The sequence below is a fragment of the Ambystoma mexicanum genome, chromosome 12 (genome assembly GCF_040938575.1).
Source record: "Ambystoma mexicanum isolate Mex_15411 chromosome 12, UKY_AmexF1_1, whole genome shotgun sequence".
Taxonomy (NCBI): Eukaryota; Metazoa; Chordata; class Amphibia; order Caudata; family Ambystomatidae; genus Ambystoma; species Ambystoma mexicanum.
In genome coordinates, this window is record NC_090936.1 from 600,687,202 (window position 1) to 600,706,929 (window position 19,728).

Genomic DNA, 19,728 nt, shown 5'->3' on the forward strand with positions numbered 1-19,728 from the left:
TGATACCTGTTAGGAAAGATTTTCTTTTTGCAACTTTCTTCCGCTGTAAGTCTATAGATGCTTGTTTTTTTGTTGCTCAAATTATTTTAGTTCAAATGTTTTCGCTTGAATTATTTTTGATAGAAAACAGGGGGAAATCTCCCCCCCCACTGCCCCTACATGTGCCCCCACCAACCCCCACCCCTATCACCTAACTCCAACTTACCATCTACATTTTTTTAGGAGAAATTCGAGAAAAGAAAATTGAACTAAAATAGTTCGAGCAAAAATGGACCAGTAGACCTACTTCCCATTCCTCCGGTGACTTTAATGGAGTCACCCAGCATATCTGCTTTTTGACAAGATTTTTTTTGCAGGCGAGTGACGCCCTTTTGCTTCACTCGCCCGCTTCTCTCATTCCATGTGCGGTGCACGGGTCAGTCCCTATGGCTGCCAGGGCAGGAAATTGGTGGCCCAGTATGTTTCACCTTTAATGTTGCAGTGTAGCACAAGTCACCTTCAGTGGAATGCTTCCGGGATACCTTATGTCCCTTGTACTTTTATGTAATTATTATCAGAATTACGTTTGTGATATGTACTGGAAAGGCTTGTGGCATATACTCAAAATAGATGCCCCTTGTGCAACAAGAGCTTTTCTTTGTGCCATCTTCTTTGTTTCCCAGCTTACAACGTTCGTAGGTCAGAAATTGCCAAATAAGGGCATGTCACTTTGAAGCGATCCAGCTCTGGACTGCCAGTTCATGCTTTGGGGGAGTGAACTGGCTGAAACTGGGATTTGGGGCCGTCTGAGCACAATTCAGACTTCAGCTAGGGCATGCCCTGTTCCATAGGTGGGCCAGGCCAGCCCTGAGTCGGATAAAAGGAGAGGACCTGGAAAGATGTGAGATAGTCACCCAGAAAATCCAAGAATCTGACGCCGAAGGGCTCCAAGAGACCCATCAGAGGACTGCTGCTGCAAACAGAACTGGCTAAGCCAAGCACTGCATTTCGGACCTCTGCCATCAGTTCAATTGGGAAGACCTGAACTGGGTGCCCTTTTTCTCCAGACTAGTGGAGCAAACCCGTCCAACAGCCCCGCTCTCCATCCATCACGGTCTCAAGGTCTGAGTCATCGCTGTGTCTACATTTGGCATGCACCTGCCTGAAACTGGACTGCACCTATGCACGGGCCCCTTTCTACCACACCAATGTCTGCTCCCAGTTGCTGCTCCAGAGGGTTCCTCCCATTGCTTCTAGAACCGAAATCGAGGCAGTCTTCACCCGGTCTTGGGGTCAATGTTTGTGCCCAACCTAGCCGTTGTTCCTAGTTTCGAACCGAAAAGCTTTGAGAGTCCTTCGGCAAAGCGTACAATGAGCTTCGTTGCCCCTGCCAATTTCCCGTCCTGTAGTGTCTGGTGCTTCAAGACAAGAGTCGGGGCAAATCACCTTAAGTTTCTTGAAAGGCTCTACTCCCATTGATCTTCATTGGCCGTAAATCCTGCAAGTTAAAAGTAGCCAAAAATAGCACAGCCCAAGTCAGGGTGCCCTCTTTGGTCATCTATGGCTTCTGGACTGTTAGTGTACACTCCATAGATGGAGGACTATTTGTAACATTTCTATAGGGACTTTTTTAAAGAACTTGCTTAATAAGAATTCTTGCTTGTAATAGTCTGAACCATAACAACGGTAAGGCTTGGGAAACTATTCTAAAACCTTTTTCTTTCCCACACTTTAGCCATTTTCCGTGTCTATTGCTTACTTAACTGTGTGGAATCTAAAGTGATAGGCAACCCACTTTGGTGTCACCGAACTGTGGTGTATGCATGTTTAGCAGTGATTTTAGGGAGTGTGTTGATTTTGCCGATTACCTAGCTCCAATTAAGAGTATGTTTTGGACTTACATTTGTGGGCCTTTAACATAACAGGCTTTGGTCTCGTCGACTGTAGATCACATCAAGCCCACCACCTACTGAGTATAAGCCTAACTGCCCAGCTACGTCACCATTAAGAGTTTGGTCTAGAACTAAAATTCAAAATGGCTGAAGCTTTTTAAGTTCGCTTCTCAGAACCTCGCACCCAAGCAAGCTCGGAACACCCACTCCTGGTACTGTCTTCCTCAGGGTACAATTGCCTAGCAGTTTGTTGCTGGGAAGTCCTTGTTGGTTGTACCAGACTGGTATTCAAATTGATATGTCTCTACTGGTAAGGATCAATGGGCAAAACCAATACACTACGTTCTAATCACAACAGAACCGCCTAAATTCGTACAGGGCAGTCACAACAGGGTTGAAACTTGCACAAAAACATTATTAACCATGAAAACACTGCCACAAAGCAAGTTTAGGCAAATAACAGGCACGGGGGCGGGGGCACCCTTCAGGGAAGCCATGAGGTAGAACATTTGAACTTGAGGCTCTATAAGGAAGATAGGCACTACAAATTAGGCCATAAAAGCCAGTCTGTTTCTGGGACTAGGTTTAAGAGTCTGCAGAGATGACGCCGCTGCCTTAAGCAGGCGCTCAGCATTCCTTAAACTCCACTGACATTCTAGTGTGTTTCCAGGCAAAGCAGGGACTGAACCCACATTGTTTTATGCAGGAGTCGAACCGCATCTTCAGCATTGGAGAGCTGTGCTTTTGTGAAATTAACACCTTCTGAGAACATGATGAAATGGCCATGCTCTCTTTTGGCCACTGGATTGCACAACCTGGTCCAGAGATGGAGATTAAATAGGGCAGCTGTGAAACTCAAAGGAGTGGAGTAAGTTGTACTGTTGGGTATGAGGGGAGGAGTGAGTTACCTAAACTGATGCGGTCTCTTGTGCCAATTGGATGTATTCTTTTCCTGACCAAGGAGGGCGCAACAGCTGATTTTGCCATGCCGACTAGTGTGCTCCTTAAGCTGGAGCTATCAACTGACTGTTTTTAGAAGGGCAGGAAGATGGCTGCAGCAGGGCGGGCCCAGGGACTAGAAGCCCCAGGGCCCATATTCTATGCCATAAACTGTAGTCCACAGCCTTAATCTTGGGATGCCCCTCCCCATCCCCCCACGGAGGGAGGGCAGAAAACACCTGCACAGAGAGTACAATCAAATTCCAAGTAAACTGAAATTTCTGTAGTACTTCCTTCCCAAACACTACCAATGTTTGCAGAGAGCTACTATAGCATACATTCGTGTAAAGGGTGCAGATTGTAAGGGCCCTTGCTAGGTTGAGGGTCTGACCCACCAAGGTTCTTGCTAGCGAGTCCCTCCTCTAAACTAGCACTGAATAAATAAAGGGTGATCTGAAATGTGCTAGAGTTTGAATCAACAGTGCGGATGGGATTGCTGCTGCTGTGCAAACACTGCCAATTAGGACGCCTGATTGGGGGGGGGAGGTGACTGGGGGCCCGAGGGCCTTAATGCACAACTGGTAATACAATGGGCAATGAAAGCAATGCAAAGTAACTGGGGCAAAAGAGCACATTCACGATGAGAGACTTAACACACGGAGGAATGACTGCAGACTCAAGGCAATGCAGCAGGGATGCGGGTCCGAACGTAGTTTTAGCAAAAATGTATCGGCAGAATACAATGCAAGGAAAGTGCAAATTACATGTAGCTGCCGTGACATGGGTGAGATGATATGAACATGGAATGTACACATTTCAACGGGGAAACCTTTAAATCAGGTTAAATATTATACAGGCAGAATAAATGCAGACAGTTCAAAATATGCAAGCGAGATTCTGTTCACATAGGCAAGTGAAACTGTTCACTGAATCACATTTCTTTAGTCAAGTCACACACAATGAGTTAAATCTTCCCACATAAGATAACTGTTAGAACAGAACACTGTAGTTTAAAAAAACAAAAAACAATGTTCACTTCGTGCTACTATTAAATATAACATTTCACATGAGGAAAACACAGCTTCAAAATATATGTACCCAAGAAAAGCTATGCATTGGACCTTATTAAATCCATACACTTCAAAAACGAGTAGGGAACAAGTGAACCCACTCCAATAACCTCGTATTATTTACATAAAACGTGCACATTGTTGTTCAGCGACTGGGGCTTAATTGAAATAACTTCACTTGTTGACACAGTCTTTTAGGGGTATATGGGCATTATGTGCACGGTACTTAAGGGGGAAAAATGGCTGAGCCAAGGGCTAAGATAGTCCTGGCAAGCTCGGCTGGGGGTTAACTTAGGGCTTCACCCTGCCTGCCCTACACACCTCAACGCAGAGTGGGGAAGGTGCTTACCATGACCCCAGTGATCGGGAGACCCTTTCTTTCTCAGTTGGTCTTCAGACAGCGCAACCAACAGGGTGCGGAGGAGTGCAGCCACGTGAAGCTTCCTTCTCATTGCATTTAGCCGGGCTGGAGGGGTCTGGTGCATAGGACATGCAGCAGAAGCATGTGGCAAAACCTCTCCCTCACTCCTCTCTGATTTTTGGGCTTTGGACCTGGAGCGCCTCTCTCATAGTCCAATGTGGGCTGCATCTCAGCAGGTGGCACAGCTACCCCCCCCCCCCCCCCCCGATGAGTACCCACAACAGCAATTAAGTCTGGGTGCAGGATAGAAAAGAACACAGGGCAAAAAACACCCAGCAAGAAGGCCTCAGGGAAAGGCCTAGTAAAACCGAACGCAGAGGCAGACTCTATGGAAGAGGGCGTGGAAAGCACAGGGTGATGCAGCCACAGACTCCTATCAAGGAGGCAAGATAGTCATGTCAATCAAAGGCACGGCTGAGCTTTTCAAGGGAACGTTCCAAGGACTGAGGGGTTCAGGAAGGATGTACCAAATACCAAACCCAGGGTCAGAGTGCAATAGCTATATATATTTTGGACACAAAGTATACGACTGGAAAGTTGGTAAAAAAAAAGTAAGCGTGGAATGAAAAAGATGTAAACCCAAACATTGGTGAACGAGTTCAACAATGTTATATGATGATGGGAACAGACGAAAACCTGCACACTTGGCAGTTGCATCTTCAGGGCAGTATCAGATGGGAAGCGTTGGCATTGTCCTCATCATCCAGGTACTAGACTGTGTGACAAAGTTTCTGGCCTGGAACTTCGTCTGGTGACCTCAAGCTGAGTTACTCAGGGAGACGAGTACGCTGCCCAGCCACCCTGAGTCACTAGCATACCAGGCCTCCTACCTCATTCATGGATGTTGAGGGGACTATTACTTGTCATTAAATGACAAAACATGGGTTTAAGCGAACTAGCAGATTTTTTTAATGTAAAAACTAAAGAGTGATGGCTGAAGTATTGGAATGAAACATAACCTCTAGCATTGCTTTGGGCAAAGCTTCAGACACTCGCTTTTCAACATGCCATGCCATTTCAGAAGGAGAACGACCATAACTAAATGAGGCTTGGTCCCACCTCAAAGGGGCTAGCCAGCGGAACTGCCTTCTGTACAAGACCACGTGCAACCCTGAGGGCCATGTGGTTGCCCAGAGCAATGCCAGGGGTGGTCAATTCAAAACCCTGCAGCCATCGACCTTCAGCTTTGCAGATTGTTTCCTGTGCCATGCCCCTTCAACTGCCCAAATAACCATCTCTGTTCTATAAACAGTGGCATGGGAGGTTGATCATGCATGAACTTATTCATGGGGCAAGGGGGTCCCGGCATCTGGATGCACTGGTCTAAACTCCATTCAAGTACAAGAGAATCATCAAACGTGTTGTGTAGTGAGTTGTGGTTGATCAATCAGGAAGTCATGGATGCAGCTGTGTCCACTGTGCTTAACTTCCTTGGTTTGTGCACAGCTACTGGCTTGTGATGCAATGGCCCAGGGGTGTGCCCTGCTGGATCAGCCAGCCTCGTTTGCTCGTGCGAGCCAGTCTTTCTCTGGGGCTTTTCATGTTTTCTGTGCTCTCTTTGGTGGCCAACATGAATGCCGGGGAAGAAACAGGGTAAACAGGCTTCCACTCCTGCTCAACGTAAGGTTGAGACTCCATTCAGGTGGTTGTTTGATGGTGGGACATGCCCAGTGGCACCCAAGGAAGGCTGTGGTCAGTTTCCTGCACCCCCTGGCCTCTATCCAATAAAGGAGGATGGGTTTCAAAGTGGTTTGTCATGGTGGGGAGGATGGACGCACACTCCCTTGTGCAAAAGCCCTTTTTTCCTAGGACTATGGGAACAGATTGCTGCAATCCCTGGTAACTACACCCACCTCAACTGAGGCACTGCTGCTAAGACTGATTTTCTAAACTCTGGCCTGGTGGACAGATATATAGAAGACGAACCTATATTGTGACAGGGACAACTCAGTGAGCTGTAGCCAAACCAGTTCAAGGTAGTAGTGACGAGAGGTCTAGGCTAAATATCAAGAGGTGGTGAGCTTTTAAGGGGTCCACAATGAGTACACACAGTGCAGCAGTCAACGATTACACTTAGACAATCAAGTATAAAAATACTTACCTTACTTTACTTATGGCCAAAACACACAGTGAAAAATGACTACAGGTAATATCACTCAATACGAACATTTAGATACATATATACAGTTACTGGTTTAGGGCAAAATATAAACCACTGGAAACAAAGGTACATATTAGTATTTTCACTAATGGGCCACAAAGAGTAATCCCGAACTTCAAAAGTCCAACCCTAAATGGTCTGGGGCCTTATGCCCAAAACTTTCATACAGTTTTTTGCAGCTGGAGAAAATGAAGGTATGGTCTCAGGGGTCCAGGGAACAGTTCCAAGTGTCAGGGGAGAAGTTAATCTAACAAATAAACTTGTTCCCAACTTTCTGAGTACTTGTGTGAACGAGCTATGGCAAAGCGAAAGTATTATAAAAGTTTTGTACAAGTTAGCAAACTTTTAAGGGGAGTTTTAGGGGGCAGGTAAGTATCACTATAACGCACACGCTGTACTCCGATTCTTCATGATACTTGGCAGGTTGGTTGAAGAAGGTTCAAGGTCGCGTTTCCCGAGGTCAGCTTCAGCCCTTCATCCCCAGGGGTTGCAGGTATGAGCATCTCTCCGGTCGGTGTCTGATTCAGGTGCAAGGACTCTCAGTGGAAGAATGCAGCAGAACTTGATGCAGATAAGGAATTCTGGATGTTAGTAGCCACAGTTAGTAGCCAAACACAGTAAACGCAGTAAGGCTAAAACGAAAAATACCAAAAAAATGGTAAAAAGTCACTGCTGCCACCAGTTTGTGCATTTAGCACATCCAGTGTAACCAAAAACCCCTGAGTGCAAGTCTAGGGTAAAACAAAAAGTGTACCCCATTTTACTGCATTGTAAGATGATATAAAAGTTACCACAAGTTATAACAAGTTACTAAAAAAAAGTAACAAAGCAATAAGACTAGGGTAAACAATGCTTCCCAGCACTGACAGCCTGAAGGACAGGTCAGATCCTCTATAACAGATGAGCTTTAGGCTTCACTGAACTGTAAAAAGAGCAGGTCATATTAAAAAATAAAAGCAAAATGTTTGGGGGTCCATAGAAATGTAAGGAAAGGTGCAGTAAAGAGAAATCTCTCCTAATACCTGCCTGCGAGGACCATGCGTGCACTCTGAAGAGTTAAAGCATTCTAGGGGGCAGGAGAGGTACTCAGAGGTATTTTTAGGCAGGTTGGTTTGCCATTCCCACTGTGTGACCTAATTTAGAATCCATTTGATTTTTAAGATGCATCTTTGCAGAAACCTTGTCACTTGTTTTGAATTGAAACCCTGTGGGATGCCTGGTCTCTAGGGAACACAGGAGTGGCTGTGACTGCAGCACATTCCTAGCCCCGGGGATCATTGTGTAACAATTTGCAAAACCTGTTCCCCTGGGTAGAGCGTCACAAAGAGTCATGTTGCAGGCCTTCGAGGGACCACACCCAATTCCAACGAAAGTGCCCGTTCACATCTCTAGAGACGATTATCTCACAGTCATTTTTTCCAACAGACTTTGCAGTGAGCGGATATGGTCGGGAGTGGTGTTCCTACTACTTTTTTCTGTTTACCATTCCTCTACTTTTTATGACCATATTCACCATTCTATATAGAGGATGTGTCCATTCATGTCCCTGTGCAAGTATAAAGTTGTAATAGGAGCCTTAGTTACTAGTCACTTAGACTATTGCAATGCCCCGGCCGCAACACCTTGTCACATGTTGCACTATGCTTCCACCTACCCTCTCCTCGGCCGAGACAACCGTTCCACTACTTTTTTTCTGTACACTTCTACCACTGAGATTTTGACTCTTTGAAGGCGATAACGGGGCAATGAAGTTGTGACGGTACCAGAGAACTTGAACAAATATGTTCAGCAATTATTCATCTTTAAAGATGCTAAGCCCCGGCGTCCCACTCTATCGTCTTACTAATACAAATCTGACCTACATACGCATATTGCCCTTATTTACCTGAAAGTTGCACCAACACATGTTCTCCATGACCACCACAGAGACCTTAGAACATCTATGCCCTAAATGGGTGGAGAAATCCGTGGGGGGGGGGGGTGGGTCACCACACCCCCACAAGGGGGTAGGGTCATTTTCAGTCCTAAGCATTGCAAGAGATAAGCCTATGAAACATACACTAATGCCATCACCCTTCACTCATTAAACCTATGAAACACCAGTCCAATGACCATGGCCTTGTAGCTTGGCCAGCGGGTTCGGGACGACGTGTGGGTAAATTGGTGTGAAGACCAGTCCGTGCCGCTTACCTGTGGAGTCCTGAAACATCCACTCATCCCCATCCACCTCAGTGGAGTTCAGAGCAGCCCCAGGCCGGCCCGTCGGGGCACGATGTCCACGCTTACGGTTCAGTGACGCTCGCGTCCGATAAAGGCTTGAGTCCAAAACCTCTGCGTCCTTAGAAAGAACAGAATTAGTGAGTGGATTAGATATGCTCAGACTGCAAACCTAAAGGAAAACGTGAAAAAGTGTGCTCACTCCAAACACAAGCAGTACATTTAATAAGTGCAGTTAAGAAATCACACTACTGCAGGGATAACAATAACTACGAGGTATCAAACTGTTGCTTGCGGCTGAGAAGATCCTATTGACACCAGCAGCTACATTGACTGCCAGAACAAATGGTGCCATACAAAAATACCTATGTGACATTAACTTTGTGTGTTGGGGAATGTGTATACATTAGTAGTGGGACAGATAGTACACATTTAACGCAAATGCATCCTGGCCTCTAGGACACACTGAATCCTCTCCCGCCAGAGTCCCAGCTACAATCAGACATCTCTTGGGGCCAGCCTTCACATTCCTTGCGTCTGTGGGGACACATGTTCTCGTTAAGGATAGAATCCTCTGCATTAGTGTCTTTTGCCATAATTCATTCTTTCGCTTGTGCACAGAGGTTTCCAAAGGGATCTGCCAAGTATCAGTACCAAATAAGAGGCTACAGATATAGAAATAGGAGATTACAGTGTTGTGGGATTTCCATCCTAACCTCACCCCCTCCCAACCACTAACCTGCATTCTTTTGCTGTTGGCATGCTTCTCTTCCCCCTTCCTGCAGGGTCTGAAGCCCCTTTAGGTCAAGTGATGGGGCACCCAGCTTCCTGGGGCACTTTGAGGAATCTATGCTCCACTTTTCATCTTGGCGACTCCTCATCTCATTAAGCTCCCCTGGAGAGCGCGCCTCAGGTTTTCAGCATCATTCTGAAACTGAATTTATGGAGTAGCCTTAAGACTAGGTGAGGGGTGGGGGTGGGTACAGGGCTTCCTTTATTTGCCTGTGGCTGTTTGTGCCGCGGGAGATAGGATTGAGGCCTTTTGGAGACACTGGGTTAAGACTTTTTGGCGGAACAGCCAGGGATTCTGGTCCCTGCCCAGATTGCCCGACAAAACCCCATTTGTTACACAGCGGGCAACATTCTGAGCAGGGCCCATAGAGCACAGCACCTGAGCTAGTTAGAAAGAGGTTTAAGACGGCACTCAGCCTGCCCACCGGAAAATACTAAGAAAAGTGATTTGAGGGCCAGGGAGGTTGGGGGGCCTGGGGGGGGGGGGGGGGTCAACCTCTCAGGCAGCCCATTATCTGAGCCAAAGGTTTGTGCGTCTCATAACCCTTAGCAATTTGCTTATGGTAAATGAGTGAAGTCACCAGACTGCCAATTCCCAGAGCACATAGAACTGTTGCACACAGTACACCATGTATGAGAGAGAGACAGAGAGTCAGAGAGAGAGAGAAAGAGTGAGAGAGAACGAGACAAAGACAGAGAGAGAACAAGAAAACACGGGAGAGAGGAAGGATAGAGACTGACACTTGCAAAGTGTGAAAGTAAAATGACTGTCGTCTACAGAGGCCAGTGATAGGAAGTGTGGAGGAAACCAGGCAGCTTTGCCATGTTAATATTTGCATGTTAACTATCTCTTCTAATGCTTTACGCCTTATCATGCCATTATCATGCCTTGGGGGGCCATGTTACTCCTAGCTATGTGTGGCTTGGTTGTCTGCACTCCTCGCTAACCTGCATGTCTTTGTTTTCTAATATATAATGCACGTGCGTAAAAGGGCCCCGCCCCCTGCGGTGCGGGGGCCCTGCCACCACATGTCCTGGGAGGGGGCCCACTTGGACAAAAAAAAAAAATGTTTACAGTGCAACAGAAATTATTTCTTTATGAAGACAGAGTGACTACAAAAAGAAACTATTTGTTTTTGAAGTCCGAGGGCTCTCCCCACCCCATGACATTGAAGCCTCTAGACTGGAGGCCTCCATGTCATAGGGTGGGGGAGCTCTATGACGTCAAAAATAAAAATTTTTTTTAAGTCACTCTGCCTTCAGGGGTCAAGTCCTAAAAATAAAAGTTGGGGGTCTCATCAACGAACGCAATGGGATGTGACGTCGCCAGAAATTAGCATGTCAAGGTGAAATATGCACATTTCATTAAATTGGCTTTGCATAACCCCCCAAATTTAACAGGACCAATGACATTTGCCTTTCATAAAATCAACAAAATCAACACACAAAACAAAGACAGTATATTTTCTTCTAATAGTGTTTTTGAAAACGTTAAAATGTGTGCAACTCCAAGAACCAATACAAATGTTTTCCCTGGAACTTGCAGTACTGAAATGTGACATTTCACCTTTTGTTGTTCGTTATTTTTCATCAGGTTATGTAGTGCAGTGGTGAAGTGTCTGGCCTACAAATTGACTGCGGTTTGGCTTTAATTCATAAATTCAAAAAGGTCAGCCAATGTTTCTCTTTTAGCTGGGGGGACTGAGTCCACCCTCTGAATAAAGTGGGGGGATTATGTCCCCCCGCATGTACCCTCGACTTGAGCCCTGGCCTTCGTAAAGAAATGATTTCCATTATGGTTCGGTCCTTTATGAAAATAATTTCTTTATGAAGTCGGAGGGACAAAAAACATTTCTTTTTGAAGTAATGAGGCCCCCATGACGCATGCGTGTGTGTGTGTCTATGGTGAAAGGGTGCACACCTGCATGTATAGGTGGCCGACTGTGTGAGTGTATGGCAAAAGGGGGCACAATTAAATGTATGGGTGGCTGGGTGTGCACGTGTGCGTATGGTGAATGGTGTGTGCTTGTGTTCAGGGGCGCACCAAAAACAGAATTTCGGGCGGGGCCAACCCTTAAAATGTTGTGAGGTGCTAACTTCACGGGCGGTGGGGGGAGGGGTACTCTTCTTTGTGTGGGGCATCTAACTTCTTTATGCATTCTAATGAGACTGTTCTGGTGCAGCTTCAATGTTACAAGCAGTTAACTCTGTCCTTTGAGTCTGAAAGCACAGCACCCACTTATGGACTGCTGTGAGAATAAGCAGGCTCCTGTCCCTCTACCCTTCCAAACACTTCCCTGGCATGCCAGCGCTAAACCTCGATAAAGATTTCAATTGACTAAAGAATTATGCATTTGAATGCATGTACTAACAGTGAAATGCTTTACTTTATTAATTGCTGGACCTTTGTTAACAGCAAAACACAGGTGCCGCTTAACATCTGTGTCCTGTTCTGTCCGGCAACGGCTCTGTAGGTCAGGCAAGTAGAGTCAACATAGCCCTAAATTTCAGGAGTAGGGGGGGGCGTTTAGGAGGAGGGCTGAAGCCCAGTCAGCTCAATGGTGTTGCACCACTACTTGTGTTTGATCCCTTGGTTACTTATTGGTAATCTTCATTAATCGTAGCCCTATTCTTTCTCGTAACAGTACTTGTGTATGAGGCACTTTGACTCATGCACAAGTACTGGGATGAGGTAGAGGGACAAGGAGGTGATGCCGGTTTAGAAACCTGTAATCTTCATTACCCCTAGTCCCACTCTTCCTCATTCCAGTATTTACCTATGAGACAAGAAGCCTCATACGTAAGCACTGGGAAAAGGAAAATGGGGATAATTCTGGGCTGAGAAGCCGATTTGGGGGATTGGAGCAGGAGGTGGGAGGGAGAGGGGATATGTGGTGGGGCATGGGGTGGCACAGGGATTGTGCGATAAATCGTTCTAGTCATCCATGTCCAGGCTAAGCAGGCATGATATGTGTTATTGGTGGCTGGAGAGGCATTTTGGGGCAGCCAGTCTAGTCATTTCTTAGTTTGGCTTGACTTTTTTTTAACTGGGCATCTCAGATAAAGCAGTCCTGTTAAGTGCAATTACCTGGCTAGACTGGAATTTGGCTGCTGCCAGTCTAGCCATGCCTTACTGAAGCACTATATATTTTTCAGGGCATCTGTGATAAAATAACCATGATAAGTGTTTTTGCTTCGACTGGCATTTTGGTGCAACCAGTCTAGGTATGTGTAAATGTGGCATCGCATGCTTTAGTATGTTATTACGTTTCTAGACTGGTCTACATTGTGCAGCCAATTGGACATGTTCTGCTTGTGGTATGGCATTTTTAATAGCAATAGCTATGGCTCTGGCCTTTTTGCCAATTTTTCTCATAAAGTGTGCTCTATAATACATTAAAACACATTTATATCTTTCTCCTAGTGCAGTTGGCAGCGTACACCTACAGCAGCATGTTTGTGCGTATTGCGCAAATGTGGTAATCTCGGCCGGCCCAGAGTGTGGTGCGACCCGCGATTTGTTGCCGAGTTGCGGTCGGGGCCCTCAGCACGACTCGCAGGGGGGGGGCCCAAATTTTGTGTTAGCCACTGATATAATGTACTGCTCCCCGGTGCCCCACTCGGATTCTGCCTGCTGGGATTTGCTCTCTGCATCTCACTGTGATTTGCCCACTGGAGCCTAATGCAATTAACGCCCTTACTTGTTTTTGCTCACAGATGTCCAATGCCGCTCACATGGATGGCTCTTAGATTATCGCACTTTGACCTCATAGGATGCTGAACTGTTCCTAGGGACCCAACCAGGGTGGCCCCCTTTCTGAAATAGCTACTCTTAACTTCCGTTGGGAACTATGCTTCCCCGTGGTCTACTTGGTACTCATGCTGCACGTTCCCCATGGCTTCCACTGCTTCCTCTATTACCACACTCTCATGCAGGATGTGCGGCTTCCTGGTGTCTTCTGGCAAATAGAATAGCCCACGCAAGGGTGCCTCAGGAAAGACCCTCACAAGTACCTTAATCAAAGGGCACTCCTGTCGAGGTGTTGGCATAGCCACAACAAATAGATGCTCACATTTTGCCACAGGCTCCTCCACTAACCTCCCTGCATTAACTTTGTGAAGCTCTACGCTCAAACACACTATAAGCACATCAATTAAGCCGCTCTCAACCGTCAAATGAGCATTATTAATTTATTTATAGTAGATTTATAAGGCACCACCTGTGAATTACAGGCACTTCAAGGCACTGTGATAGGCCTCCTAACAGACAAACAACAGAATGCTACACCTCTGCAATTAACTTGCACATCAGTGTCCCAGTCAATTCTTCCTAGTGCTAAAGGCATGCCAGGTTCTCCTTTAGACACAAATGCCTTAATGCTTTTGTAACATGATGCTGCAAGCACACATGAATGTGCTTCCGATGTGCACACATAACCATAACAACAAAGCGAGTCTGCATTTGCTCCATCTCCACACTAATCTAACCCACTCATTTCTCATTCAGATTCGCCAGAGGACCTGGAAACCGTGCAAATGCCAGTGGGACAGTATAATTCCCAATAACATAACATTATAGCAACTATAGGCAACTCAGGATTATTGGGGGATGCCTGAAACCCAGGAGCTGCCTTTAGCTGGGGTTCACTAAATTTGTATTTGGATATCTGAATTGTCCCCAAAAGTCCCCCACTGACTTACATTCGAGCACAGAGTGGCCTTTACCCAGACCAAATATTGGAATACAAATACAATTATTAATTCGCAACTTTGAAGGAAGCATGGAATAGGCCAGGGCTGGAATGAGAAATCCTAAACCTAATCCTGTCTCTTGAGAGAGGCTCAATGTGATGTGGAGCATCCAATGCTCAGGTCGAAGCTCCCGAGTGCTAATGTTAGCTATGAGCAAAGTCCGATCCAGTGGCAGGGCCTTATGGCGCGAATCTGGATCATGTCTAAACCCAGCTCTGTAGAGTAGAGGCCTATTGGTAAAAATGCATGTATAGATAAGAGCTCCCAAGTGAAGGTTCCATGGAGAGAGCACAGCAGAGCTCAGTGCTCGAGAGTCGGCTCCACAGGAGCTCGTCACAACTATGTGAAAGGTGGGATCCAGTTTTGTGGGCTCAGGGCTCATGAGTGCAAATTCCAGTGCTGTGAGGTGAGACTTAGTAAGCAAGGCTTCATGGATGGAGTCATTGCTCTTGGGGGCTAGTTCCATTGTGATGGGGGCTAAATCCAGTGCTATGAGATGTGATCTAGTAAGCAAGGCTTCATGGATGGAGTCATTGCTCTTGGGGGGCTAGTTCCATTGTTGGGTGACATGAGATGTCGCGGTGTGGGCTGAGGGTTGTAGTCAGGGCTACCAGGGGCCAATACTAGCTCTGTGACAAATAATATTCAGTGCTCAGGCGTTCTAGCCACAGTCCAGGTGTCTAGAACATAACCCAAACTCTATGAATGAAGGAAACAAAATCTAGCCATACGAACACAAGGCTAGAATTCGGAAATATAGCCTGCATGCCTAGCTCTATAGAGCGATGCAATCTATGGGTTGAAGTTTAGGCCTGGGGTCAGGACTTGGTGGATACAATCCCACCTCTATAGTGAGGTTAGGCATGGAACAGGGTTCTCCAATAGCGGCCCTGAAGAAGGCTTAAATTGCGCAAGTGGAGGATGTCAGTATAAAGCTTCCAGGCTCCAGTCCCTGCTCTTCAAAGAGGCGAGATCAAGAAGTGTGTTCTAACTGGAACACAGATTCCAGGGATCCATTCACAGATCTGCAGAGAGGGTAGGTCTGCATGTGAGAGATTATGGCTCGAGTATAAAAAGGATGCTGGGCTCGAATCTCAAGCACTTAAAGAGACAAGATCTAGTAAGAGCTTGGAGCAGGAGCAAGGACTTTTGGAATGTACCTATAAATCAGAGTTGTTGTAGTGGTTCCAGGTCTATAGGCCGCGCACCAAAGGGTGCACCCGCAATTGCAGCATAAAAGGTTGCAATCCTGCAGGTGTGACCTTTTGGTGCACAGCCCTCTCCCCTTTCCTTTTCGGAGGGTCCCCTCGACCAAATCCCTGGCCGCTACGCAGCACACTGTCCATCCCCCCCCACTCCTACGCCCATTTACCTCCTTGGAACTTTAACCTTCAGCTGCTGAGTACCGGGTTCCTACGGCACTTTGCCGAGCGCATACCCACAAGCCTGAGGCACAGCATGGAGCGCTTTTGTGAGCAACCATTTGGAACCCAAGCTTCCGGGTACACGCTCTGCAGACTGCGAGCGGTTGTGGCTTGAGCTTTGCACTGCATATGGCATTCCTGCATTGAAGAGAGGTTAGGTTTGGTAGTAAGAGTTCAGGAACCCAACCCCTTTCTTCATAGTGGAGAGTCGGGTGGGGAGAGGTCAGGGCTCCACCCATCCCTGCTTAGAGGGGTGGTCTAGAGGCTAAAGGTCAGGAATGAAATTTGGACTGGTGGCAAATACTTCCCAGTTCTGGAGAAAGTAGATAAGTAGTGGTGAGAGCTCACACAATGACAGGCGGTTCAGGAATGATTCCACTTCTTGGAGAAAGATCATGTCCCGTGATGGGAGCCTCAGGGATTTAACCTACTTCTTTAGAGTTCGGAGGTCCAGTGACAAGAGCGCAGAGTCTGGGTATAGCAGTGGGGACCGCTCAAAGGTGAGAAAGTGGTGAGATTGCAGAGGGCAGGTACAGTGATCAGAACTCAGAAGGGAGGTGTAGTGGCGAGAGCAGAGACGTGCGGTGTATATTGGTGATAAGAGCCCAGAGGTCTGGTGCTGTAATCAGAGGTGAAAGTTAAGGTTTTATGTTGAAGGCACAGGTTTGAAGTACAGCAGTGACTGTAGTGTGTGTCCCAGACACATTCGACATCCAAGGAATGTACCAGTCTACTTCAGAATGATCTCTCTACTTGTGGCTGAACTCCGCAGTCAAGACCATCGGACCTGGCCAAAAGTCCCTCTCAACAACATAGTTCAAACTTCCATATAACACCTAAAGAGTAAAGGGGTACCATGGAGAGAGGTTGAAGGAAATGGTTTCTCCCACACAACAAAACCACATACCAATACTACTTTAGGTAGGGCAGAGCCTTTTGCGCAGCACACACAAAGTCCCTTCTACCCTCCCAGAATATGAAATGACAAGGACCTTTTCAAAGGGCTGAGGGACTTTGCGAAACTCACTAAACCAACGACCCCTTCTGGAAGGCACTGTTGACCTAACACTACTCTTCATCAATTTAAAGATATTTATGATCCAACTGAATATCTCCAGCCATCCTTGGCCAGGCCCGGTGCTTAGTCTCTCAAGCTCAATTGGATCCACCTAGCCACATGCCGCCTTTGACTTCTCCTCGCAGACTCCCTCTAAGTTTAAAGCCCTTCTCACTAAATGCCTGGCCTCTGGGTCACTGCTCAGCCTGTGCCCAGTGGGAAGTATCAAAGCCCTCCAGCCTGCACTCCCGCATACACCCCGACATCAGCCACATGCTCTCTCCGCCACCATCATCATTCTATCTCTCCTGAAGGAAGCAGCAGTTATCCATCTACTAAAGAAAACATTCTGGAACACACAGACTTCTCCAACTGCATGCCTTTATCAAACGTACCTTTCCCTTGAAAACTGCTTAAAAGGGCTGTCTATAACCAACCCCGCCTAAACTCCCACAGGATAATTCCACCTATCACCCATATTAGGCAGGCTTCATTCCCTGTCAAGTCCACAAACTCTTAAGTGTGTTAGCTGGTTGACGCTAAACCATTCAAAAACAGAGGTCACCTCCCCAGGGTAAGTCCTCAATATGTTGAAATGAGCATCTGCGGCCGGCTGCCATGGGCACCTGAGCCACCCCAATCAACTCCGTAAAATACCTAGAATGTATCATTAAGACCATTCCCTCCCTCCATCCCAAGTAAGCATCCTTGTTGGCTCCTGGCTCCCGAACATCAAATTAATTAAATATTTTCCAGTCTCTCCTTTGCCAACGCAGCGACATGTGTAAACATCCTGATTTTTCCCCAGCCTTGACAAAAGCAACAGTCTCTCTCTGGGCCTCCAAACATGGGTAGATCCAATGCCTACAACATGCACAGAGTGCAGCAGCAAGGCCAATGCCATCCCTCAGCCACATGGAACACCTCTCACCAACTTGGACTGCCCCCATTGTTTGCAAATAGAGAAAGGTCCCAATTTAAAGTAATCTGCATTGTCCACAGAGCCATGCGTGGACTAGGTCCTGAATTCACGATCAATAGATTTCCCCTGCATGCACCCTCCTGGAACCTATGCTGCTTAACCAATGCCAATCCACTCTTCCAAAAACAAGAAGAAGGTGGTCTGTGCAGGACTGGGAAGTGAGACCCTTGGTGAAGAGGCCAGAGAGACCGTTTTAAATGGGGAAACTGCAGCTCTGTGATATGGGCAATAGGAATTCTGTCTGGGTGTGGGATCGTTATAGGGAGCAAAGATGCCTTACCTGTTAAACCAGGTGCAAATGTGTGATCCTGCCTAATCACAATCAAAGGCTAGATTGCCTCTCACCATCGGGACCACACAGTCAAAGTTCCTCACCGTAATGGCCTACTGCACTCCTACATCCCACTCCTCTTCTTCCATACTCATGGGATGGCCGCTCTGGGAAGGGGGCTGGACTATAGCACTTCTGCTGGCAACAGGTCACTTCAATTAAGAGGTTCTAGAACCAGAGACTGACCTCAACCAAACAAATATGCAAAGCAGCCAACTAGCCGGCTGGCTATTGCCAGATTAACCCTTGGTGCTAGTTTTCAGTCGGAATCCCAGCTGCAGTCTCTCAGGGGTTAGGCAACAAAGACATGCTACTCGAAACCCCATATTTACACTTGGTTCAAGCCAAACAGCACCCAACCCTGCTCTGCTTCCCTCTAATTTCCTGCCTTCCATACGAGGCCGACTACACAAACTGAGGGAACATATAGATACAAGACATACAACGGGTCCTTGATGTTCAACCATATTCTAAGATGTTTTGGTGTACTGGAGCCCCCCGGGTCCCTGCAAGCCATTGTGATTTATGTACTATACACCATATTATCTATTTTAGGGGAGAAAAGATAGCTCAGGGGCAACGCGTTTGTCTTTTGAGCAAGACAACACGGTGCAACACAGGTTCGAATCCAGATTCCACGCTTAGAAACCACTCGCTGGTATTGAGCGCGTTATAAATGAACAATAAAAGAAATAGTCTAGTGAAATCGATACTTTTCCCAATGAAAGCACCCTGTATGCCTCAGCTCTCACGCTTAAAAATTGGTGCTTCAGTTACATCAACATTTTGTGATCAGAGTATACTGCGCCACCCTTCGAAACATGCATAACTTTCAAAGGCAAATGCTCTTCCATCTGCTCAAGAGGCATCTACCTCCAAGATGCCAATGTACCTGACCAAAATCTCTGTACATTTTCGTTTTGCCAGAAACAAAGGAATGCTCCAAACAGGCTCTCTACCCTCCGCAAGAGCAATCCCCTAATTCTCTAAAAATAACGTACAGTGGTCCTGTACATTGAGCTTCACCGACAACCGTACCAATGCAAAGTCAAGACCCACCACGTCATGTAACACCTGAGCCACTCAGAAAGCCAATCTTGCTTTGAGCATTCTCCTACCAACACTGTCCAAATCTACCTTCACCTGCGCTCACCTGTGCTCCTAGAATGCGCTCTTCCCAAGTTCCTGCATACTATTTCAGCCAGAAGGTTTACTCTCTTGAAATGGTTTCCATCTCGTTTGTTGGCCCACTACATCCAAACTGATTTAAATCTTTAAGATGCCTCATAAGGCATAATATAGGGGTCTGTACATTATCCTCAGTGACTCACTGCTAGACTGATTGCAGAGCGATCAGTTAATTCTAGAGGCATGGAGGCATCCATCCATTAACTGTGTCACGAGTAGACATCTGTGTTCCATTCTTGCACACTGTTGTAAAGTTCCTTGTTTATTAGTAATAGTCAGGGTTTGGGCGACTGATGCATGCGTTTACACCCTTAATCGGCCACCCTTCACTCGGACACTCCAGTCTGCAATGCATTTCTATCTCCCTGAATAATCCTTTTTCCTCACACGGGATTGAAGCACATCATCCCCAAAAGCCTTTCACATGAGTGTCCCTCAAAGATCAGTCCTGGCCTGGGCCCACTTCTTTTCACCCCATATAACATCCTCCTTTGGCAAACTCCTTTGGCTTCACCCATCACCT

General features: G+C 46.7%; 1 protein-coding gene across 2 annotated transcripts in view; it reads right to left on the minus strand.

The window, feature by feature from the left end:
• Positions 1 to 19,728, minus strand: part of TNKS1BP1 (tankyrase 1 binding protein 1) — a 557,727-nt gene that overhangs the window by 122,375 nt on the left and 415,624 nt on the right. For both annotated transcript variants that reach the window (XR_011281831.1, XM_069628996.1), the window contains exon 8: positions 8,653 to 8,800. Coding sequence is in view for 1 of the 2 variants with exons in the window: in XM_069628996.1 (XP_069485097.1) it covers positions 8,653 to 8,800 (148 nt within the window). In the remaining variant the exon portion in view is untranslated. The remainder of the gene's footprint in view (positions 1 to 8,652; positions 8,801 to 19,728) is intronic.